The following is a 26794-nucleotide window of genomic DNA, read 5'->3' as shown; positions in this document are numbered from 1 at the left end:
CAAACCAAGCTGTGATGCAGCCCGACAGTATGCTTTCTGTGGTGTAGAAGTTTGTAAGAGTCATCGGAAACAAGCTGAATTTCCTTTGTCCTCGGGAAGTATAGGTGTCGATCGGTGTGCCATATTGTAAGTCACTTCAATGTGGTTGGTCTGACAGATCTTTGGTAATATTAATGGCAGTAAACGTGAAACTCTCAACCATTTCCACCAGCACCATTGGGACATGAGGATGATGCGGTGTTGTCTTGACACCATGTCACTAAGTGTAGAGATACAGCATGGAAACTGCTCCTTTGGCCCACCGAATCCCCGCAGCCCAATGACTACCCGCACACTACGTCTATCCTACACGTGAGGGACAATATACAAACACCAATTAACCTACAAACCTGCATTCTTTGGAATGTGGTTGGGGGGGGGGGGGGGGGCCGGAGCACCCGGAGAAAACCCACATGGTCATGGGGAGAATGTACAAATTCAATAGAGACAGCACCTGTAGTCGGGATCGAACTACTGGTGCTGCAAGACAGCAACTTTACCACTGTAGTTCTCGATCTCCTTCCTCTACTCCATCTTGTCATTGCTCGTGATCCAACCCGCCACAATGGTGTCATCTGCATACTTGCAGATGATGTTAAAGCCAAATGTGGCTGCAAAATCATGAGTGTATAGCGAGTATAGTAGGGGACTGAGAAGGCATACTTGTGGGACACTGGTGTTAGGAATTATTGCAGAGGAGATGTCACTTATCCTCACTGATTGTGGTATGTGGCTCAGATAGTCAAGAATCCAGTGGCAGGGGGGGGTGCTGATTCCTTGGTGCAGGAGTTTGGGGACAAGTTTGAATGAGATTATGGTGTTGAGAGCAGAGCTATTGTCTATTAAATACCCATCTCCCAGAATCTTTTTTGTACCCATAAGTCAGTAATGGAATGATATCCTTGTATCTTGTTAAGTGAAGCCCAACAGCACTTGAAGCTCAACATGAAAATAAATCCATCCCTTTATTTGGTATGCCATTGACAACCTTGAGAACTTTTCTTTCCAGTGAAAAAAACAATGTGACTATCATTTGAAAATTACATGGAAAAAAATACTCCATGATCCATTACTGGAAGCTAATAAATCTTCATGGATTATAAGATTCAAGATTCAATAGTTTATTATGATGTGTCCCAGATAGGACAATGAAATTCTTGCTTTGCTTCAGCACAACAGAATATAGTAGGCATGAATACAGAACAGATCAGTGTGTCCATATACCATTGTATAAATATATACACACATGAATAAATAAACGGATAAAGTGCAAATATACAGATAATGGTCTATTAATGTTCAGAGTTTTGTTTCAGTTGAGTTTAATAGCCTGATGGCTGTGGGGAAGCAGCTATTCCTGAACCTGGATGTTGCAGTCCTCAGGCTCATGTACCTTCTACCTGAAGGTAACAGGGAGATGAGTGTGTGGCCAGGATGGTGTGGGTCATTGATGATGCTGCCAGCCTTTTTGAGGCAGCGACTACCATAGATCCCATCGATGGTAGGGAGGTCATAGCCGATGATGGACTGGGCAGTGTTTACTACTTTTTGTAGTCTTTTACACTCCTGGGCACTCAAGTTACCGAACCAAGCCACGATGCAACTGGTCAGCATGCTCTCTACTGTGCACCTGTCGAAGTTTGAGAGAGTCCTCCTTGACAAACCGACTCTTCGTAATCTTCTCAGGAAGTAGATGCGCTGATGCGCTTTTTTAATAATTGCATCAGTGTTCTCGGACCAGGAAAGATCTTCAAAGATGTGCACGCTCAGGAATTTGAAGCTCTTGACCCTTTCAACCATCGACCCGTTGATATAAACGGGACTGTGGGGTCCCCATCCTACTCCTTCCAATGTCTACAATCAATTCCCTGGTGTTGAGGGCCAGTTTATTGTGCTGGCACCATATGGCCAGTCGCTCGATCTCTCTTCTATACTCTGACTCATCCCCATCAGTGATACGTCCCACAACAGTGGAGTTCGCACTATGACCGGCTACACAGTCATGAGTATAGAGTGAGTACAGCAGGGTGCTGAGCATGCAGCCTTGAGGTGCTCCCGTGCTGATTGTAATTGAGGCTGACACATTTCCACCAATACGAACAAACTGGTATGTGAATGAGGAAGTAGAGGATCCAATTGCAGAGGGATGCGCAGAGACCCAGTTCTGCGAGTTTGGTAACCAGCTTGGAGAGGATGATTGTATTAAATGCCGTGTTGTAATCAATGAATAACAGCCTGACATATGAATTTTTGTTGTCCGTGGTCCAGAGCAGAGTGGAGAGCCAGCGAGATCGCATCGACCGTTGATCTGTTGTGGCGGTAAGCGAACTGCAGTGGGTCCAGGTTTCTGTCGAGGTAGGAGTTGATTTGCGCTATAATCAACCTCTCAAAGCACTTCATCACCACAGACGTTAGTGCCACTGGTCGCTAGTCATTGAGGCACGTCACCTTGCTCTTCTTGGGCACTGGTATAATTGATGCCATTTTAAAGCAGGTGGGAACCTCAGACCTCAGAAGTGAGAGGTTGAAAATGTCCATTAAAAACTCCAGCCAGCTGGTCCGCACAGTTTTTAGAACACGACCGGGTATACCATCAGGTCCAGGCGCTTTTCGAGGGTTCACCCCTCCGAAGGATTTCCTGACGTGGCGTATTCGTTCAAGTCCGTTGCTGAGTCCTTGAACATTGCCCAGTCTGCAGACTCCAAACCATATGGGTATGTCACAAATATTCCATTGAATCGCTACAGGTGCACTGTAAAGAGCATATTGACTGGTTGTCGACATGGGGAATAAAAGAGACTACCGAGTATAGTAGGCGCTGCCTGGTCCACCACAAGTACTGACCTTCCCACTATCAAAAAGATTTATAGGAGGTGCTACCTCAAAAGGGAAGCCAGTATGATCAAAGATCCACATCACCCTGGCCATGCTGTCATTTCACTAATACCATCAGAAAGGCCACAAAACTGACCACCAGGTTCAAGAATGGCTTCTTACCAACAACCATCTTCTAAGGTGTGTCTGGGTCACTTCAGACTTTGTTTTTTATGACAGTACAATGGCTAACCTAGTTTAATTTGTTGCTGATTATATATAATATCTGTGTTACTGCATTTACGGGCCTGTTCAACTGCAGCAATTAAGAATTTCATTGTTTTGTGACGGTACACATGACAATTGAAGTCTTGACTCAATGTTTTCAAAAAGGAAAGAACTACTGATGCAGGAAATCTGAAGTGAAAACAGAAAATGCTAAACTGTCAAGGAAATAAGTGTTTTCATTCTTAATTGGAAAGGTTTGGAATAAAACTTATTTCAAACTGCAAGGAAGAGTAGGAATGGGCATGGAATGGCTGTGTCTGAGCAGACTCCCTGAAATGATGAGCAGACTGAATCACTGAAGAACAGATTCAGATCAAAAATGATGGTGCTGGGTGATGAAGGCTTGTTAATTGCATTTGTCTACAGGGGATAATAAAAGAAAATATAGAAATAGCAGGGGTATTGGCCCTTTGGAGGCTGCATTAAATGCAATCATGGCTCCTCGTCTACTTCCATGACCTATCGTTACTTGAAGGTAGACAAAATGTTGAAGTAACTCAACGGGACAAGCAGCATCTCTGCAGAGAAGGAAAGGGTGACATTTCGGGTCGAGACCCTTGTCAAGTCATATTTATTTCTATAGCACATTTAAAAATGACTCGTTGAACAAAGTGCTTTACATTAGTGCAGGAACTAATGTGCTACAAAATATTGGTACATAGATCAACAATACATAGAAACATAGAAAATAGGTGCAGGAGTAGGCCATTCGGCCCTTCGAACCTGCACCGCCACTCGATATGATCATGGTTGATCATCCAACTCGGTATCCCATCCCTGCCTTCTCTCCATACCCCCTGATCCCTTTAGCCACAAGGGCCACAGCTAACTCCCTCTTAAATATAGCCAATGAACTGGCCTCAACTACCTTCTATGGCAGAGAATTCCACAGATTCACCACTCTCTGTGTAAAGAATGATTTTCTCATCTCGGTCCTAAAAGACTTCCCTCTTATCCTTAAACTGTGACCCCTAGTTCTGGACTTCCCCAACATCGGGAATAATCTTCCTGCATCTAGCCTGTCCAACCCCTTAAGAATTTTGTAAGTTAGATACATACATAAATACATACATACATACTGCACTCCCTCAGAGGACCTCAAGAAAGGCTTGAGAGTAGAAGTAAGTTTTAAGTCTAGACTTAAAAGAGTTGATGGAGGGGGTAGTTCTGATGGGAAGAGGGATGCTGTTCCATAGTCTAGGTGCTGCAACCGCAAAAGCGCGGTCGCCCCTGAGCTTATGCCTAGGATGGTCAGTAACCCCAAGTCGGCTGATCTGAGGGACCTGGAGGTGGTATGGTGGTAACCAGATTTTTGATGTAGGTGGGAGCAGGCCTGTTAAGGGCTTTGTAAACATAAAGAAGGAGCTTGAAATTGATTCGGAACCGCACAGGGAGCCAGTGGAGAGAGGCCAGAATCGGGGTGATGTGGTCCCTTTTTCGGCTGCCCGTCAGGAGTCTCGCTGTGGCGTTTTGGACCAATTGCAGGCGGGCAAGGATGATTGGCTGATGCCAGTGTAAAGGGCATTGCAGTAATCAAGGCGGGAGGAGATAAATGAGTGGATGGTCTTTTCGAGGTCGTCAAATTGGAGGAATTATTTTATTTTAGCTATCGTCCGAAGCTGGAAGAAGCTAGCTTTTACCATGGCATTGACTTGTTTGTCAAATTTCAACAAGGAGTCAAATATCACGCCAAGGTTTTTGACGTGAGGTTTGAGTAATGGGGTAAGGCTTCCAAGGCTGCCTGCTATCATTTTGATGGAGTCCGAGGGGCCGAGTAGGATGACCTCAGATTTACTCTCGTTTAGTTGGAGGAAGTTCTGGGCCATCCAACACTTTATATCCTCGAGGCAGTGGATAAGGCTGAGTAGATTTGATCGGTTGTTGGGTTTCAGGTGGAGATAGAGTTGTGTATCGTCTGCATAGCAGTGGAAGGAAATGCCGTGCCTTTGAATTACTTGGCCTAAGGGGAGCATATACAGGGAGAAGAGAATGGGGCCTAGGATGGAGCCTTGTGGAACCCCGCAGCAAAGGCTAGCTGGGAAAGAGAAAGAGTTGCCTATGTTTGTAGAGAAACTCCTATCTTTGAGGTAGGAAAGGAACCAGCTCAGGGCAGTGCCATCAATACCAACCCCGTACCGGAGACGGCCAATTAGGATGGTGTGGTCGACTCAAATGCTACGCTGAGGTCGAGAAGGAGCAGGATTGCACAGTCGCCGGAGTCACTGGTGAGAAGTAGGTCGTTATGTACCTTCAACAAGGCAGACTCTGTGCTGTGGTGGGCCCTGAAACCTGATTGGAAAGTTTCCAGATGGTATTTTGGTGTAGGTAAGGCATAAGTTGATTTAAAATTATCTTTTCAATTACTTTTGAAAGGAAAGGCAGTTTGGAAATAGGTTTGTAGCTGCTATGCAGGGTGGGGTAGTGGTTAGATTTTTTTCAAAAGGGGCTGGACCACCGCGACTTGAGGCAGGTAGGAACAGTGCCAGTGGCAGAGTTGATGATAGCGAGGATGCTGGGACCGGCTATTGCAATATCATTACTTGATCTCCATATCCCTTAATGCCTTTGTAAGTTTAGAAATCTACCTTTCCTTGTTAAATGTATTCAGAGTATTGTCCTTCACACCCTTCACTGGTAGAGTATCTAAGTCTCCGAGTAAAGACATTTTACCTTTCAGTCTTAAATGCATTGGACATATCATGAGACAGTGGCACTTAGTTCTAAGACTTCCTAGCCAGGGAAATAGTCTCCCAGCATTTAGCTTAGTTTAGAGTTTAGTTTAGAGATACAGCGCGTAAACAGGCCCTTTCGACCCACCAGGTCAGCGCCGACCAGCGATCCCCGCACATTAACATTATTCTATCCGCACTAGGGACAAATTTTACCTTTACCAAGCCAATTAACCTACATACCTGTACGTCTTTGGACTGTGGGTGGAAACCGAAGATCTTGGAGAAAACCCACGTAAGTCACGGGGAAAACGTGTACAGACAGTATCTGTAGTCTGGATCGAACCTAAGGCAGCAACTCTACCGTTGTGCCGTCGAGAGCTGGTGCTCTTAAACGTCTAAACTCTTGAGAATACATAGATTCTCATGAATTCGGGCATACTCAATCCAGTTTCTCATCATCTCAGGAATTAAATGGGCTTGAATCTTTTCTGTTAGCCAGGTAATCTTTCTGAAGATTAGATTAGCATCCATTTCTGGAGTATGGTGTTTGGCATGTAACCAACATAGCTTGCCCGAATAGCTACAATTAGGACCTCAAAGGTAGCTATCTGGTTGGTAATGTAAAGTTGTAAAATTAATGCTGGCTTCAAGGTTTTTATTGAAAAAGTGGAAGAAAAAGAGGATTATAACTGTATTTTAGGAAGGAAGTACAGGCTGTTGAGAAAATGCAAAGTGATTTTTGGGAGACCACAGGAACTAGAAACAGATAATTCAATGGAGATGCTCAATCACAAAAGATTTTGTTTATGTTCTCTGCAGCAGATGTGTTTAGTAATTAGAAGATCCAGCTTTGAGGTGATTGACAAAAGGATCGGAGGTAATAAAGTTAACCATGGTTGGATTTGTGATCTGAAATGTACTAGTTTGGAAAGTGGTGGTAGCTGCTTCAATCCGAATAGACAAGAACCAGTAATTGGAAAAAAAAATGTGTGTGTCAGTGTCACATTGCTGCATGGCTTTGCAACTCTCCATGCAAGAAAGCCATTTGACTAACCCATTTCATTCTAATAGTTGTAGACCATTTTAGTCACTCTAATAATAGATTCATTGAAATCTATATAACTGAAGGAGGCCTTTTGATTCATACTGGCTAAAATTGAGCTATTTGTGTTCGTCCTAATTCTCAGCTCAAATTGCTTATTCGTTACAAATGTTATTGATAACTTCTGTTTCCCTTTCTCTGAGTTCTTTAGGATCATTGTTTTATGCATGTAAATTAAAACTCCCTTCACTCTCCTCTGCAAAGAAAACCATCTTGGCCAACTAAGTCACTCCTTGCAATTGCCCAGATCTGGTAACATCCTTTTAATTTCTCTTGGCACACTCTAGTGCTGTTGACATTCTTCCAGCAGTACTGTCAACATTGCTTTATGCATGGAGGATGCTATTTCTTGAATTTGAGTATTTTGAAGTAACTGATGGTTGCAGAGCAATAGACATAGCCCAAAAGCTTCAAGATTTTGCATGGTGTGTTGCTCTGGAAGGTTAGATTGCATGGGACACAGGGAGAGGTAGCTAATTGGATATCTAATTGGCTTGATGGTAGGAAATAAATAAGCTTTTCCCACTGAGAGTAGGGAAGATTCAAACAAGGGGACATGACTTGAGAATTAAGGGACAGAAGTTTAGGGGTAACATGAGGGGGAACTTCTTTACTCGGAGAGTGGTGGCTGTGTGGAATGAGCTTCCAGTGAAGGTGGTGGAGGCAGGTTCGTTTTTATCATTTAAAAATAAATTGGATAGTTATATGGAGGGGAAAGGAATTGAGGGTTATGGTCTGAGCGCAGGTATACGGGACTAGGGGAGAATACGTGTTCGGCACGACTAGAAGGGTCGAGATGGCCTGTTTCCGTGCTGTAATTGTTATATGGTTATATGGTATAAAGGGTGATGGTGAAAGATTGTTTCTCGGGCTGAAGGCCTATGACTAGAGGTGTACCTCAATTTAGTACAATGCCCATTGGTGATTGAAATCAAATTCAACAATTTGGATAAGAATGTGCAAGGCATGGTTAGTAAGTTTGCAGATGACACTAAAGTTGATGGTATCATAGGAAGCTATCAAGAATTGCAGCAGGATCCTGTTCAGCTGGGTAAGTGGCATTTAATTTGGATAAGTGTGAGATGTTACATTTTAGGACCTCAAACCAGGGGTAAGAGTCACCAGTAAATGGTAGAGCCCTGGGGAATATGATCTAGGATATATACAGGACCATTATTCCCTGAATGTGGCGTTGCAGGTGGACACGATGGTGAAGAGGGCTTTTGGTACCATATGGGCATTGAGTATAAAAGCTGGGATGTTATATTGCAGTTGTACAAGACATTGGTGAGGCTAAACTTGGAGTGTGCAGTTTTGGCTACCCTGCTGTAAGAAAGATATTAAGCTGGAAGGAGATTAGAAATATACTGAGGATCTTGCCAGGATTTGAGGGACTGAGTTATAGGAAGTGGATGTGCAGTCTAGGATTTTATTCCTTGGAGTGTAGGAAAATTAAAGGCGGGTACCATGACATTTAAGGGACATTTGAACAGATACATGGTCAGGAAAAGTTTTGAGGGATATGATTCAAACACTGATAAATGGAACTAATGTAGCTGAGCATCTTGATTAGCATGGACGAGTTGCACGGTAAGGCCGGTTACCGTGTTCTCACTCTATGGTGAGTAGAACTGCACACCGGGTTGTCGCTCTTTTGTAAATTCTAGAATGTCACCCCTAAATTTTATTTTGTCTCTGCCAAGAAAGCACAGCTTCTCATCACCTCATTAATCACCTTGCCCATTTGATACTTTTGGAAACTCTGGATGTGCCCTGTAAGACCTTTCTGCCCCTCTATACGTAATGTCATGAAAATTATTCTGTACTTGTAACTAAATTTGCTTTCCCCGAAGTGCAGTACCTGGTACTTTTTATGGATAATATTCCAGTCGCAACTTTTGAATACTAATAACAAGTCCAATATCTCCCTTGGATCTAGAATTTTATTCCTCCCAATTGTTCACTACACACAGTTCTCCCAACTCCTTATTTTGCTGATCAATGAGATAGCTTCATTCTGTGGCTGTGTCGATCAAATTACTGTAGGTACAATCTGTCATTTATCCTCCAATAGCTGTTTAACAAACAAAGGCATTAATATTGATTTTAAATTTTAACAATTGGAGCTGTCATTAATTATGATTAGCAGAGAAAAGTTTTAAGGATTTTATTGTTCAGAAATACACTTCTGAAAGATCTGGTTTTAATTTTTGGAGAATGATGCCTACTAAATTTCTGGACCAACAATATCACAATTCAAAATCATGAGCTGTCATGAATTTTTGGGGCCTATGGTACTTAAGATGAAATTACTCAATTAATGGTCTCGTTAAAATGAAAAGGAAAAGTGGGAAGAAATTAATATGGACATTTTTTTGGAAGGTATTTAAACACCTAATAAAGGGAGATGAATATTGCTTTCTTTTTTGTCTTTAGTCTAATCAAAGTGGTGTGTGGATGACCCAAATACATACAAAGTCAACCAAATATTTAAATTGTTGCCATTCGGTGGGCATTCATTCTTGCCAGAATTAATTCGCTAAATGTGGGACTTTTTTAGATGACCAGCACTTAAAAACGCTCTTCTGCATGCCTTTAGTTCTGTACACTTTTAGGCGTAACCCTGACTAGCAGTAATTAGTGTAGATCATTTGGAATAGCTAAAGAAGTAGGAAAGTAGTATCAAAGCCTTAAATGTCTAGAATACACACAACCAGGATATTGCCATGTTATTGCAGTACACATTTAAAGCTATGTGTGCAGCCTAGTTGCAGTATGTATGATACACATCACCTGAGGATGAAAATACCCGATGGCTGTTATTTCTGTTAATGGTGGCATAGAAGTGTGTACTTTGAATAATATTTATCAGAAAATTGTTGAGACCTATAATAGAATAGTTTCTTTATTGTCATTGTAACATGGACCATGTACAACGAAATTTAAAATGTCAGCCAGTCAGTGCAGCATTCAAACATTTCTAAAAGCATTTCTTAATGCATTTAATAGATATTGTATGCCCATAGATGGCAGAATCTCAGGGTGAAAATATGAAGTATTAGCCAATGTTTTGTGTTTGGGTTTTGAACTGAGATTCCAAATTTGAATATCATAAGAATCCAAAATTTAATATCCTGAAAATGTACTCAGCTGGGTAGCACTGTGGTGCAAGTGGTAGAGCCGCTGCTTTAAGGGCCTGTCCCACTTAGGCGACTTTTTAGGCGAGTGCAGGAGACTCTGCGCTCGCCACATGTTGGCTGGTGGTCTCTGGTGAGTCTCTTTCATGGTCACGAGGAGTTCCCACATTCTGGGCCTCAGTATGGTCGCCGCAAATTTTTCAACATGTTGAAAATTTTTCTGCGACCAAAAATTGGTCACCATGGAGAAAATCAATAATCCTGTAGTCGTAGGTGCAGTTGTAGTGGGGTCGCCATGTAGTTATGGGTGGTCGAGGTAGTTGTAAGTAGTTTTAGTTAATCGCCTTTGCTGACCGGGCATTTTCATTGGCTCATTGGGGAAAAAAACGTAAGCACGAGTTTGCAGAACCAAGGATAACCGACCGGTAATGTTAAATGCATGCCAAACTTCACAACTGTGTATCTCTGGCTTATTAAAAGTTGTCTGGCTTCTTAAAGTGTGTCTCCACTCCTTCTCCTCTTCCCCCCCCCCCCCCCCCCCCCCCCCCCCCCCCCCCCCCCCCCCCTCCCCCTTTTTTTAAGGACTTACCGTACACCGTGCTAGCCATCTTAACCTTCCTGTTCATTGCGGTGTGCGTCTGTTTCACCTTTGCTTTGCACCGTGTGAATTTCAGACCGCGCTTTCCCTGGCCCCCGCCTTTGCGATGTGTGTGTGTGTTCCACTCTGATAGTTCCCGGTTTTCCAGGCGACTGCCAGGAACTTCACAGTCGCCAGCAGTCTGCTGAAAAATCGCCCTTTACTGCTCGGGTAAATTGGGTTTGATCATGTCTGCTGCTGTTTCTCCCAGTAACTGCATGGGTTTCCCCTGATACTCTAGTTTTCTCCATGGCAATAAGACAAGAGTTGATAGTCTATGTGATAGCTATAAATTTCCCTAATTTGCAACTGAATAGTATTGGGGAGATGATGGGAATGTGGGAAAATTAAAATTGAAACTTTAATGAGTGCTTAATGGTCAGCATTTGGTGTCCGTGTTGTGCAGCCTGTTTTTGATGCTGTATGACTAATTTTAACTAAAGTATGGACCTTTTAGGCTGTATTTGCTTCCTAGTTAGTGCAGGGAACACAAACGGAATAAACTAAATTAACAAAGCAATGACTGGAAAAGTCTTGTGTAAAGAAAAACCCTTCAGTGGCTGCTTTGATTTAAAAGCTGCTATTTTTGGAGTCCACGGGTAGTTTTCTTGATTCCAGAGAAACCAGCTGATGTGATGCTACTATAAAATAGCTTTAATCCTATGAGGTGCATCAAGACGTTAGTTTGACCTGCCAGCATATTGTATTGTAAACGCATGGACCTGAACTGCTGCGAACGCATTACAGAATTTAAAATCAATCCTTGCATATTTTCAGGGCTCGAAATTAGCGGTTGCCAATGGCAACCTACAGTCCCGCCAGGCAACCTAAAAGCCATGCCATTTTACCCAGTTTGGCAATCACCCGGGACACCTATCGTTTAATTCTGAGCGGGCCCCCTCTCTATCTTTCTGTCACTATCCGTGTCCATGTGTTGGGTCTCCACCCGCTGTCCATGTCTCTGGTCTCCGCCCGCTGTCCATGCCTCGGGTCTCTGCCCGCTCCTCGTCCGCAGGCACGGCCGGCCGCCTTACACATGCGCACAACCACGGTCAGCACCAAAGATCCTATAGGGAGGATCTTTAGCCAGCACATCATCGGCCGTGGTTGTGCGCATGTGCCGCCCTGCACGTGCGCACTGCTACTGCAACTAGTCGGCGTTGGCCACTTTCTCCCTCCCTTTGCATGGTGGGAGACCTGGCTGCCATTGCTGTCGACTCGCCATGACCGCAGAAAACCAACGCAGAATCACTCGCTGGAGCTGGAGTAATTCTTGCTTCTTGGTTTCCTGGTCCTCCAAAAATATTTGAAATGGAATTTAAACAGAATTTAAACACCACCACCAAACTCTGAAATATAACGGCCTATTTCATTTTATCTGTTTATTTATTTTGTGTGTGTGTGTGTGTGTGTGTACTCTCTTAACTCTTGACTTAGACTTGGGTTCTTGGGGAAAATAAGGGCTACCTTAAATTTAATTGCTTCTGGTTCAGTACCTGTTTATAGTAGGGTGAAGACTATTCCATGCTTTAATTGTGTGGCGGAACTCCATGGAGCAGCCAGCATCTCTGGATAGAAGAAATTGGGTGACGTTTCTTTAGAAATCTTTACATCATATCTGGTTTTATTGTTTTAATTTAATTTAAACATACTGCGTGGAAACAGGCCCTTCGGCCCACTGAAGACCCTTGTTCAGACTGATGTCGGGGGAGTTCGGGGAAAAAGAAAGGAAGAGGCGGAGACAGTAGGCTATGGGAGAGCTGGGAATGGGAGGGGAAGGAGTGAGAAAGCAAGGACTACCTGAAATTGGAGAAGCCAATGTTCATACCGCTGGGGTGTAAACTATCCAAGCAAAATATGAGGCCCAGGACAGAAAGGTTGGATTCGGAATGGGAGGGGGAGTTGAAGTGCTGAGCCACCGGGAGATCAGGTTGGTTATTGCGAACTGAATGTTGGTGTTGTGTGAAGCGACCGCCAAGCCTGCACTTGGTCTCACTGAGGTTGATCATATGCTGAATAATCTAACCAGAATTTTGTTTGGAAGTGGTAAGAAATAATAGAAATTGCATTCATTGCAACGTGTAAAAAGAGTTGAGATACTATATTATAATTTTGCTGCATGTCATTGTGGTATATATGTTCAAGAAAAGTCTGCAGATGCTGGAGAATCGAAGGTAGATAAAATTGCTGGAGAAACTCAGCGGGTGCGGCAGCATGTATGGAGCGAAGGAAATAGGCAACGTTTCGGACCGAAACCCGAAGTCTGACGAAGGGTTTCGGGTCGAAACCCGAAGTCTGAAGAAGGGTTTCGGACCGAATCGTTGCCTATTTCCTTCGCTCCGTAGATGCTGCCGCATCCGCTGAGTTTCTCCAGCAATCTTGTCTACCATTGTGGTATATATCATGTCGACTTTATTTGAAGCAGAAATAATACATGAATGCTTCATTGACCATAATTCTGACTGGTAACTACGCACTTCGTCCGAGCACATTATCATGTCATGCAAGCCATCTTATATGACCACCTAAACTGTCATTTGGCAACCTAGGTTGCCCGGCTGGCAACAGGGAAAAAAAGTTAAGCGAGAGCCCTGATTTTAATGTTTAAATAATTAATTGTGGCTGTTCTCAATTGGTTTGTGTTAGTTTAGAGATAGGGCATGGAAACGGGCCCTTTGAGCCCGTGCCAATCATTGATCATCCACTCACACCAGTTCTGTGTCATCCCACTTTCTCATCCACACCCTACGCACAAGGGACAAGTTACAGCAGCCTATTAACCTACAAAATTGCATGTCGTTGGGATGTGGAAGGGAAACCAGAGCACCCGGAAAGAACCCACATGCTCACATGTAAAGTCCGTACAGATCATGACTAATTAAAGAAATGGCAGATGAACTGAATTTTTTTAACGTCAGTCTTCACATTGGAAGAGACCATCAGTGTGCCAGAAATTCAAGGGAGTCAGGGGGCGGGAATGGGTAAGTTCAATATTACTGAGGAGAAGGTGCTTGGGAAGCTGAAAGGTCTGAAGGTGGATAGGTCACCTGGATCAGATGGATTACACCCCAGGGATCTGAAAGACACAGCTGTTGAGATTGTGGAGGCATTGGTAGTGATCCTTCAAGAATCACTATAGAATCAGGAATGGTTCCAGAGAATTGGAAAATTACAAACATAACTCTACTGTTTAAGAACGAAGTAAAGCAAAAAAAGAGGAAATTATTGGCCAGTTGGCCTGGCTTCTGTGGTTGGTAAAATTCTAGAGTTGTTTATGAAGGATGAAGTTTCAGAATACTTGGAAGCATGATAAAATAGGCCAAAGTCACTGTCATTTTTTTAAGGGGTGATCTTGCCTGTCAAATTTTAAGGAGGTAAGAAGCAGGATGGATAAAGGTGAGTCAGTGGATATTGTTTATTTGGATTTTCAGAAGGCCTTTGATAAAGTGCCCCATGTGAGGCTGCTGAACAAGATAGGAGCCCATGGTATTAGAAGATTGGCTGACTGGTAGAAGGCAGAGTGGGAATAAATGGGGCCTTTTCTGGTTGGCTGTTGGGGACTAGTGTCTGTGGTGGGTCCGCTACATTTCACGTTATATGTTAACGATCTGAAGGATGGAATTGATGGCTTTGTGGCTGTGTTTGCGGACGATGTGAAGATAAGTGGTGGGACAGGTATTGTTGATGAAGTAGTGAGTCTGCAGAACGACTTGGACAGGTTGAGAAAGTGGGCAAAGAAGTGGCAAATGGAATACAGCATGGATAATCACATTGGTAGAAGGAATAAAGGCGTAGACTATTTTCTAAAGTGGGAGAGGATTCAAAAATTGGAAATGCAAAGGGGTGCAGGATTCCCAAAAGGCGAATCCCTCCTGGGCTGGTATCTCTCCCACTTGAGAATGTCTGCACCTTGATCCAAGATGGGACTGACCAAGGTACCAGGGATAATATACCATTCTAGAACTAACTCTTAGCCACAGATCGTCTTGTCTGTCTGCCACTGCGACTCCCCTAGATTTTCTATCCCCTGCAGTACATTGATGCAAACTGTGGTACCAGAAACTTGGCTGTTGCCGGTTTCTTCAGAGCCCTTTCCTCCTCCCACCCCACCCACCCCCCAACAAAACGAGTATTAGACATAGTTGTTTGAGAGGGGAATGACCATTGGATAGATATTCCTATAGCTGCCTATATTTGCTTCTCTTCCTGCTAATCACTCGACTTTCTTTCTGAAAATGTGGTGTGCCGAGCTTTCTAAGCTTGCTATCCACAATATTATTTGCCTCCAAAATGCTCCAGCGAGTGTCCAGCTGCAATTCTATTATGTGGTCTGAAAGGAGACCCCACATATTGCAGGAAGAGCATACGACTGCTCTAACTTGCATATCTTTTTATTTCTATCCTTATACTCAGAAAGAGAAGAAAAATAGAAACTAATCTGATTATTATGTGCAGTCTTCGCTGAAGTCTGACACACCAAAACGTGTACTTGGACATTAACAACAGATAATGGAGAATCAGCAGATGTGATGCACTTGTGTCTTCACAAGATCATTTGGACAAGTTGAGCAAAATAAATAGCAGATGCTGTATAACATGAATGGCTAAAATATTGGGCATAGATAAAACAAAAATGTTTGTGCATAAAAGGATCTATGTGGCTTTATCAGTCACTGAAAGCAAATAAGCAGGTGAAGTAAGTGGTTAAGAAGTCAAATGGTGTGTTAGCCTTTATTGAGGTTTGTGTATGCTCCAGTGCCCTCCATAATGTTTGGGACAAAGACCCATTGTTTATTTATTTGCCTCTGTACTCCACAATTTGAGATGTGTAATAGGAAAATTTCCCATGTGGTTAAAGTGCACATTGTTGGATTTTAATAAAGTCCATTTTTATACATTTTGGTTTCACCATGTAGAAATTTCAGCAGTGTCTATACCCCCCTCCCCCTTTTCAGGGCTCCATAATGTTTGGGACACAGCAATGTCATGTAGATGAAAGTAGTCATGTTTTGTATTTTGTTGCACATCCTTTGCATGCAATGAATACTTGAAGTCTACGATTCATGGACATCACCAGTTGCTGGGTGTCTTCTCTGATGAGGCCTGATTTGCAGCCATCTTTAACTTATGCTTGTTTTGGGGGGCTAGTCCCGTTCACTTTTCTCTTCAGCATATAAAAGGCATGCTCAATTGGGTTCAGATCGGGTGATTGACTTGGCCACTCAAGAATAGACCATTTTTTAACTTTGGAAAACTCCTTTGTCGCTTTAGAAGTATGTTTGGGATCATTGTCTTGCTGTAGAATGAACCGCCAGCCAATGAGTTTTGAGGCATTTGTTTGAACTTGAGCAGATAGGATGTGTCTGTACACTTCAGAATTCATTATGCTACTACCAGCAGCAGTTGTATCATCAATGACAATAAGTGAGCCAATACCTTCAGCAGCCATACGTGCCCAGGCCATAACACCCCCACCACCGTGTTTCACAGATGAGGTGGTATGCTTTGGATCTTGGGCAGTTCCTTCCTTCCTCCATGCTTTACTCTTGACATCATTCTGATATAAGTTAATCTTCGTCTTATCTGTCCACAAGACCTTTTCACAGAACTGTGGATGCTCTTTTAAGTACTTCTTGGCAAACTGTAACCTGGCCACCCTATTTTTGCAGCTAACCAGTGGTTTGCATCTTGCAGTGTAGCCTCTGAATTTCTGTTCATGAAGTCTTCTGCGGACAGTGGTCATTGAGAAATCCACACCTGACTCCTGAAGAGCGTTTCTAACCTGTCGAACAGGTGTTTTGGCTTTTTCTTTATTATAGAGAGAATTCTTCTGTCGTCAGCTGTGGAGTTCTTCCTTGGCCTGCCAGTCCCTTTGCGATTAGTAAGCTCACCAGTGCTCTCTTTCTTCTTAATGATGTTGCAAACAGTTGATTTTGGTAAGCCTGTTTGGCTGATGTCTCTAACAGTTTTATTCTTGTTTCTCAGTCTCATAATGGCTTCTTTGACTTTCATTGGCACAACTTTGGTGTCCTCATGTTGATAAACAGCAATACAAGTTTCCAAAGCTGATGGAAAGGCTAGGTGCTGAGAGCTCTCTTATACCTGCATTAAGGAGGCATTTAAACACACCTGAGCAATTACAAACACCTGTGAAGCCATTGGTCTCGTTATTGTAAATAAAGGCCTAGTTGACATAGGTCCAAGAAGGTTCATCTTTTTCGATAGTGGGTCATCTAGACTTGTTTACTGGAGTTTAAAAGAAATGAGAACTCTAGTTGAAGCCTAAAATATTCTAACAGCTTTCCCCTGACAAATACTTTCCCTGACTGGGGGTCAAGTTGGTTGTAGTCTCTCGATAGGAGCAGGACACAAAGGACAAATATGAAAAGATTTTTTTATTCAGAACCTGTGGAATTCTGTGCTGCATAAATTAATGCATGCTACAGTGCAATTTGATGGTGCTACATGGGCCATTTCCCCAGGAGAAGTGGGGTGGAAAAAAGCTGCATCCTAGCTCTGACTATTTGGCATATTCCTATCTGCCCTTCTGTCATTTGCTTTCCCACCAGACATGGAGTGTATCTTTACACCAGAAGCAATGGGAAGCTGACGTGACAATGATGCGAAATGTGCTTATAAGGGAACTCGTCGCCCCAACAGGAGGAGTTTGGGTTTGATGGGCAGACTATCTCATGCTTGCAATGAATACCGACTGATGATCAGCGTTACGAAGGCAGCGCTGTTGTCATGGGTCAGGACACCCCATACTCCCTAAATCACCCTAAACATCTCTTGGCTTGGAACTCTCAACAAATTCACCTACCCAAGATCTATGGTGACTGACAGCCCCTCTCTGGATCAGGAAATCAATTCATGTATAGGAAAGCCTGCAACCTTTGGGAGGCTAACCAAATGGGCAGAGAAGAACAAGAAACTCGCAATCAAGACAAAGATAACTGTCTACAAAGTGTACATATTGAGCACGTTACTGGACAGCAATGAATCTTGGATGACTTATCACCAATACATCTTTCCACTCCCTGACCAACTTGCATAGTATCTCTGCAATCCGCAACAGAAGCTTTTCTGCTAGCTTGGATGTACACAGGATGGAAAATGGTCAAATCTCTAAAGATGTGCTATACAGCGAGGTCGCCACTGCAAGGAGGTCCATTGGAAGACAAAGCTTCGCTACAAGAATGCAATTAAAAGATGGATAACAAATTTTAACATTGACACTAACAATTTGGAAGTGGCTGCTGAGGACTGAGTGAGGTGGTGAAAGGACCTCCAGGTGGACATGAAACATCACAACAGCATGTGGTTCAAGACCCCGGAGGCCAGGCTCCTACGTCACAAAGTGGTCAAGGGCAACAGCAAAACACTCCCCAATCCAACAGTCAGTGACAACTTCAGATGTGGGAGGGTCTAGGGTCTGCCTGTCAAGGATAGACCTGGTCAGCCACAGCAGGAAATGCAGCCACAGATGAAACATAGGCATCTCCAAGCAGGACAACGTCAAAGCTGCACCATTTCTCGCAGATGAACGGATTCCAACAAAAGAAGGCTAGGGAAATCAAATTGCTGAATATTTACGGAGTGGATGGATTGGAGTGGATGAATCGTATTAAGATTGAAGATCAAGCATGATAATAAGGAATTGGTCCCAAATGGCCCACTTTTTCTACTCTGGCGAAAACATTATAAAATTAAGTCAGTGTATTCAAAACAACTAATTGATTCCATTAATGTGTTCTTTCTTTGGGTTCAGCTGTTCTCAGATTTCATCCCTCATTACATTTTTAAACTTAGAAAATGTATTGGTATTTATCTTTGGTAGACAACAGTGCTGGAGAAACTCAGCGGGTGTGGCAGCATCTATGGAGCAAAGGAAGTGGGCAACGTTTCGGGCCGAAAACTTTCTTCAGACTTATCCTTAATCCTTATTTATCCTTAATCTTTTCCAGGAATTTTTAAATTTTCAAGAATGCTTTCGCATGTTCTTTCCAGATGTCTTCCTGTTTTTTTTCCTGCTAAGTCATTCTTTTGGTCCCAATTTGATTTTGTATATTATCTTAGAAAATCTGATTTATGCAGATCGATAAGGAATGGTCAGTATTTTGTGTAATTTTGTAATATTCAATAATATTGACATTGAGTAATGTTTCAGACTTTTAAAAGTAATCTGTTGGCAAATGTCTCAAACTATTCACCAATGTATAATCTTAAACTTTGTTGTCGTGCCACTTTGTAAGGAGAATTTGCTTTTCTATCTCTTAATTGTAGCTGAATTGTTTATCCAGCAGTTTTGGATAACATTGATTTTTAGTTGCACATTTTCACAAAGGCTCACTGACATACAATTTAATGTCTACATTTTCAGTCTTTAAAAATGTAGAATTGTTTGAATATTCAATGATTGTAAATCTAGTAACACATTTGTTAAAATTAAAACCGAGTTTGTAACTTTTAACCAAAATATTTATCTTTGCTATAAGGTGACTTCAGTATTGCAAACCAAGATAATTTCTATTGCTTTCTCTAGGATCGAACTAGATTATATGACACTTTAAATATGCATTCATTGGAGAGTTCATTGATTGACATCATGAGAGCTGAACAGGACCCACTAAAAGGTAAACACAAGCCTCAAAAGTTTAATAGGACTGTTATCGGATATTCAGCTTTAAATTAAGGGTTTGAAAAGAATAAAAACAATATGTTTGTGGTTACAGAATGCCTATCTTTTCTCATAAATATTAAGTGAAACAAGAAATATTATGGATTTGAGTTAATTCAAACAATGGTGTTTTCACTTTTAAAATAGTTAATCATCTGTCATAATTTCCAACCTGAAAGAATGGGGTATTTGTAGTATAGGGGTCTACTGCTGTGCAATTGCCTTAGATATATGGAATAAAACTTTACTCCTTTATATCCATGCCTAGCCCCTTTGTTTGGGATGAGGGATTGTATTTATTAATAATGGTATAGTTGTTTTCTTTTAATGCTTTGTAACTATATAAACTATAATAATGTCTATGGTTTGGGGGATGAGGTTTACCAGCATGCTGCCTGGATTAGGCATGGCTATAAGGTGAGGTTGGACAAAATTGCTTTTTTATTCCTCTGTCAAACCCTGAGGGACAGAAGTTTCATCAATTATGCAAAGCATAGATAGGGTACATATTCAGAAAATGTTCTCCAGTGTGGAAATGCCAAAGACTAGAGAACATAGCTTTAAGCTGAGAGGAAAAAAGGTTAAAGATGAAATTTGGGGTGAGTTTTGTTTTCAGTGGTAGGTGCCTGAAAGCCCTGCCAGGGCTGGTGATGGACGCAGAAGCAATAGTGGCATACAAGAGGCTTTTGGGTAGGCGTATGCATGTTCAAGGTATGGAGGGATATAGTGTTTGTGTGCCAGAAGGGAATAGTTTGAGTAGGTATCATGTTTGCACAGATATCATGGACTGAAAAACCTGTTCCTGTGCTGTAACTTTATGTTCTTATAATCCTGTATCTTTAAGTTAAATACAATTTAAATTTCCGCTCAAAACATTTGGAAAACTAATGTTTTGGTTAATTTGAATTAATGGATCAGTTGAATGATTATATTATAAAAAGCATTCAAAAATGTGTATATGGAATGAGTGGAAATATTCCTGAAGGTAAATAATATAGGTGTGGCACAGTGACACAACTAATAAAAATGCTGTCTTGCAACACCAGACCTGGGTTGAACCCTGTCCTCTGGTGCTGTCTGTGTGGAATTTGCATCTTCTTCCTGTGACCGCGCAAGTTTCCTTCAGGTGCTCTGGTCAATTGGCTGCCGTAAATTGCCTATAGTGTTTAGTTGTAGATGACTGGTAGAATCTGGGTGAGGTAATGAAATGTGGGAAGAATAATCAATGAGAATAATGTAGGGTGAGTGCAAATGCAGGTTGATGGTTTGTGTGGACTTGAAGAGTTGAACGGCCTCTTTTCATGCAGTATCTCTGTATTGGCAAACTCCCATGAAAAAGAGGCAGAACAGAGAAAAGTGATGATGCATGTGAAGTGGGCTAGCAATATTGCTGGTGATGGGGATAGATACTCTACTTTAGAGATACAGCACTGAAGCAGGCCCTTCGGCCCACTGAGACCACGCCGACCAGTGATTGCCCTGTACACGAATACTAACCTTCACATGGGAGTCAATTTACAATTTTACTGAAGCCAATGAACCTACAAACCTGTACGTCTTTGGAATGTGGGAGGAAACCGGAGCACCCAGAGAAAACCCACGTTTCACAGGGAGAACGTACAAACTATGTATAGACAGCCTCTTAGATCAGGATCAAGCCCCAACCTCTAGCAATGTTACAACATTTTGAGATTTTAAAAATCAAGTCTGCAATTTATCCCATCAGATAAAGCATAAAAATAAGTTTAATTTGACACCTAATTCACTTTCATATCTCAAGTATTAAAAAAAGTTATGGCCATTTTCATACTCGGAAATTAGCATCTTGTGCCCTATTGATTTTCTATGGACATAACAAAAAAGCTGTGATCGTGGACAGTCAAAAGCCCATAACTTTCTTAAAAATTAAGAGAACTGAATGAAATTTTCAGTTTTGGCATGGACTAGAAGGGTCGAGATGGCCTGTTTCCGTGCTGTAATTGTTATATAGTTATCATAGATTGAAGCATTCTGAAACAAATATAAAACAATCTTACTTGGATGACCTGAAATTAAAGCATATAATTAGTTGGTTACCCAATTGTAGCTAATTCCAAACTTCAATTACTAGATCTAAACATCTATTAATTTCTTAAGAAAAGATTAACATTTTTAAATAGCCTAAGTGCCCAAATGACATTCACAAAGAATTCACAATAAAACATGATTTTTAAATCTCATTTACATTAATTTATAGGCCAAATGGAAGGAATTTAGTGTTCAATTGCTGTAAATTAATGGCCATTTAAATCCGCTTGCAAGTGGGATCCTGTGGAATACGCTGGTTTAGAACGTTCAAATTGCGGTAGATTTGTGCCCCAAATGCCCAGAAAAATACGGCGGGATTTAATGGGGCCCCAAATTAGCTACTCGCAACATAAAACTTTGAATAAAAGGATCTTAAGAAGCCCTTTTTAATGTAAAAATAAACAACCTACCTTCCGTTGTCCCCTGTATAAGATCCGTCCCGTTGTCGGCGGTCGCGGGTTTAGAGGTTAATTTTTAACTTACTATAATAATACATAAACCCTTTAAAAGTAAAAATAGCTCCAGCGAAAGAATCTCCCAGCGATTTTTCGTCACCAACTAACTAGGCTGAACAAGCTCGATTTGAACAGCCATGGGGAAATCACGTTTTAAACCCGCCCCCCTCTGAACGGTGCCAAAATCGCACACACGGGCTGGGACAGATCTGCAGGGACGCTTAAGGTAGGTTTTGCAACATACCTACAATCTCTGGAGGTGTAAGGCAGCAGCTCTACCGTTGCACCACTGTTCCGCCCACTTTTAAAAATAGTCTTACAAAACTTTAAGTCTTAACACCATGAATAGAAATCTTAGGTGTTTTAATTCCCTCAATGTAATTTGAGGGTATAATTTTGGAACATACAACTAAAATCCAAAGGAAAAGATGGGCAAAAATATGCAAATTAACACTTTTTATTTGATTGAGTATTGTATGGATTACCTTGGGAGAAAATTGAGGGTAAGCTATTTAATATGGAGGACATCATTAGAGGAGACCTAATATAAAGGGCCTGTCCCACTTGGGCGTCATTTACGCAACATCATTTACGCGTCACATCCCACGGCAAATGACGCTCAAGTGGGACAGGCCCTTTATAGACACAAAGGCCATTTAAGAATGTGAGGCAGTTTTGTTTAGTATAAAAAGTTCTGGAATGTGAACTCTGGATAAATGAGAAAGTAAATGGCTATATCCTTTTGTCAGCAGTGATGTGGTTGCACAAATTTCTGGAAATTCTTGGATCCATAGATCTGGGAAAGCATGGTGCATGAAGGTGGACCTCACAGAGTGAGATGGGTTTTAAATCTGGCGACAACAGCCTGAAAGAAAGAAAGTCTGCAGAATTTTAGTGATTGGAAGTTTATGGTTATGATAAACAAATAACAAGTGTGGATGCTTATCGATACTGTTGTAGGTCACTTGATAATGGATTGAGAGATGGATGGACATTTATTCTGTGCAAATCAATTGGTAAGCTACTATGCTGCAGGAGTAAATTATGATAATGGCCATGCAAATTCTCAAGTAAAGGTCCAGCACAAGGACATGACGAGAACACTGCCAATGATTGCAGCTGATTATATAAAACAAGCAACACTGATGTGAGTGAACCTGCTCTGGGCACAGTTATAATTGATGACCATCCATGGTGTTGGCACAGCATCTTCAGGCTTGCAGAAACTTGTGCCACAATACCAGTATCTCCACCAATTCGCCAGGTGAAAAAGAAGCAATGTAAATTGAACAAAAATGGCTCAATGCAGCACGTAGGCAACACCATCGGTGATCAAGAGATCATAAAGTGGTGATTAGCCAAATAATCGTTGAACAGTATATTTTCCCTGCCACCCTGCCCTCATGTTTTTGTAGATTGATAGTCTCTCCAGCATTTGAATGCAAAGTAAGTCACCTGACAGTTAATGTGTGCGATATTATTAATGCCTACACCAAAGCCATTTGGCGTTGTCACACCTTCGCAGTGCTGCAAGAGATCCTGGGGTATCAAAATAATAACACAAGGAAAAGGAGCAAGATTATAAAATTTGGCTTTTTGACATGTATTTATGCAATCTGAAGCTATTTTCTCGAGCATTTGAAATGGAAAAGAAAGGTCTGACACCTGAATTGGAAAATGTGGTGCCAGCCTTGGATGTAAAATAATTGTACAGGTACTAATCTTTCATACTATATCCCTTGTGTTATCACTTTGGCCACCACATTGATGTTAGAGTAGGAAAATATCTGGCTCTGTAGCTCTTAACCCCAGAAGAAATTTTATTTTAAATTGAGCAGAACTTGTAGTGAAACTTTCCTTGTCCAATGGTATGGCTTGTTTTTTTAAGTCATTATCATGCAATACCTTTTAGTTGTAGGATGGGTAACAGAATTGGGGCATGACCATTCCATGTTTTCTGCATCCTATCTTTCATTAAGAAAAACTATGCGCTGATTGAAAGAAGGTCAAACCATCATTTTGGGAATTTCTTTGTTGGCGTTTGTTTCACTCTGGCACAGACCATAAGTCGGAAGATGCATTTTTTATTTTATTTTTTTAACTGAAGATATCTGTTCTAATAATGGTGATTGCAATGTTTCACTTAGATTATTGACAACTGTACATGGACATAAAATGATGCAGCAAATTATTTGCCACAGTTGCCTTTTTTTTTTAAACTTCAATGATTAATTCAGACTGTATGTAAGGTTAGATCACATGAAATTCAAGGTGAGGTAGCCAATTAGATTTAAAATTGGTTTGGAGGAAGGAGTCAAAGGATAGTTGTGGAGGGTTTTGTTTTCATTGGAGGCTCATGACCAGTGCTATGCTGAACAGTCTGTTCTGGGTTCCAGGTTTCTTATACTCATTAACAATGTGGATGACAATGAAGTTGTTAGTAAATTTGCAGATTACACCAAAATTGGTGATAGACAGGTGAGGAAGGATATCTAAATTTATAACAAGATCCAAAGAGTTGAGGAGGTGGGCCAAGGAATGACAAATGGAATGTGACTCTGACAAGTGTGAGGTATTGAACTTTGGTATGCCAATCAATGGCAGGACTTGCGCATTAAATGGTCGAGCTCTGGAGAGAGCTTCAGAACAAAGAGATTTGGGAGTACAGGTATACGGTTTACCAAAAGATGGTGAGTCAGATGAAATTGTATCCTGGTACATCATCAAAACCATCCAGACGGTTGGATGTTTGAAGGCAGAGGTCCAACTGGGTGATAAGCACACTATGGCTGAATTTGTAGTTATTGAAGAGAAAGGAGCCCCACTCATAAGTAGAGCAACTGCCCAAGCTTTACGTTGCTACACGTTGGGATGAATGTGAACTCACTGAAGTCGTAAACTGCCTTGAAGGAGAAGGTCAAGCCAGTATTTGGTCGTTGAGGGCACGGCTAGCCGGCAGCCCGGCTAGCAGCATGTTAGTTTTTTCAATTAAAAAAAAATGTTTTAGTGTGTTTTAATGTATGTTTTTAATGTTTCTTTATGTGTCTTGTGTGGGCGGTGGTGTGGGAGGGGGTAAGGGGGAAACCGTTTTGGTTGCCTCCTCCACAGAGAGGCGACTTTTTCCATGTCGCCTCCCCCGTGGCCTAACATCGAGGATCGTTGCGGCATTTCCCAGAGACGGGCCCGAGGCTTCAGCCACGGGTGCAGCGAGGACTCTCGTCGCGGAGCGAGCGAGCCCTCGCCGGGGGCGAGCGCTCCATTCGCTGGCCTGCGGCAGCCTGAAGTCAGGGTATGCAGAGCTCCAGCTGGTGCGGCATCTGCAGCCTGCAATCCCTCATTAGGAACCCGGGAGGAGAAGAAGCTCCGACCGTCGGCCAGCGGCCAACTTCTACCGCGGGTGCGGCGTGGACTTGCCATCGGTAGCGGGGACCCTCGCCGGGGACCCCTGGAGAGGAGCACTGACCGTTGCCGTTTGCGGTGCTTCTGGCTGCTGCGCGGCGGAAACTTTAAATCTTCGGCCGCCGGCCTGTGGCCTCCACCAACCTGAGGCCGCAAGCGCGGTTTCCAGTGGGGAAGCAATGATTCAGGACTTACCTGGATTTTATCTGGACTTTACCTTGTCTGTACACCTGGACGCCCACAGCGGCACCTGCGGAGGATTGAGATCCCGACCACGGGGGAAAATGGAGGAGGACTGGCCAAATTTTGTGCCTTCCACCACAGTGATGAATGCTGTGGTGGATGTTTGTGTTAAATTTTTATTGTGTTTTTCATTGTACCGCTGCTGGCAAATTCATTTCACTTGCACTTTATGTGCAAATGACGAATAAAACTGATATTGATATTGATATTTAAAGGCATTGGAAATTGCGTAATTGGGGTGTGGGGGGGGGGGGGGTGTGGTGGGGGGAAACCTTTTTACATTTTTATCTCTTTCCTCGACGGAGATGCGACTTTTTCATCATATCTCTGTCTGCACTGTGGCTTTAACATCGTGGAGCTGACTGCCCCGACTGTGGGAGCTTCGATTGCCCCGATCGCGGGAGGAAAGAAGGTATAAGTCATTTGACTTCCATCGCAGTGGGGAATGTGAGGTCGCCGAAAAAACAAGATGGACGTGAGGGAGTGATCTCGGTGTTTTGTGGGAACATGGCTCCTTGAGGACATCCCAGAGTCTAGTGCGAGTGTGGACGGCTTTCTGACTGTTTGGGCCAGGAAGCGAGCAGGCAAGATCACCTCTGACCCCTCTCACCCTGGCCACAAACTCTTTGAATCGCTTCCCTCTGGAAGGCGACTCCGGACTGTCAAAGCTTCCCCAGCCAGACATAAAAAACAGTTTTTATCCATGAGTAGTTGATCTACTCAACAGCTAAAAATCTGTAACCTCCCTTTGATCTGGTATTTTGTTGGTTCACATGCTTGATCAATGGTGTTTTATCATTAATATTTTATTATTAATGTTTAGTGTTTTCTGAGTCATTCGTAACTATCACTGTTTGTCATGTTGTTACTTGTGGGCAGAGCACCAAGGCAAATTCCCTGTATGTGAATACTTGGCCAATAAACTTACTTACTTACTTAATTACAATACAAGAGGTTGTTATTCAGAGTCAATCCAACACCAGAAAAATTCACAAGGTAATTCAAGGGATTCCTGGAAATGCAACACCTCAGATGATATCATCATTCATGATAACACACGCGAGGAACATGATGAGAGATTCAGGCAAACATTAACTTGGTTGAAGGCTGCTGGATTGACAGTGAATGGGGACAAATGTTTGCTTGGTGTCTTAGAATTGGTGTTCATGGGCTACAAGGTGACCAGTAATGGCATCAATCGAGCTGTGAGCAAGATTGAAGCAAAAGTTTGAGAACAAAGAGATTCAACTGAAGTAAGGAG

At 42.3% G+C, this 26794-nt stretch overlaps 1 protein-coding gene across 2 annotated transcripts in view; it reads left to right on the top strand.

Annotated features, from left to right (window-relative positions):
* cpeb4b (cytoplasmic polyadenylation element binding protein 4b) overlaps nucleotides 1–26794 on the top strand; it is a 79888-nt gene that overhangs the window by 11289 nt on the left and 41805 nt on the right. For both annotated transcript variants that reach the window (XM_055642958.1, XM_055642957.1), the window contains exon 2: nucleotides 19235–19325. In XM_055642958.1, coding sequence (XP_055498933.1) covers nucleotides 19235–19325 — 91 coding nt within the window. The remainder of the gene's footprint in view (nucleotides 1–19234; nucleotides 19326–26794) is intronic.

The sequence above is a fragment of the Leucoraja erinacea genome, chromosome 11, assembly GCF_028641065.1.
Source record: "Leucoraja erinacea ecotype New England chromosome 11, Leri_hhj_1, whole genome shotgun sequence".
NCBI classification, from domain to species: domain Eukaryota; kingdom Metazoa; phylum Chordata; class Chondrichthyes; order Rajiformes; family Rajidae; genus Leucoraja; species Leucoraja erinaceus.
The sequence above is the reverse complement of the archived record's forward strand: the minus strand, read 5'-3'. Positions and strand labels throughout refer to the sequence as shown.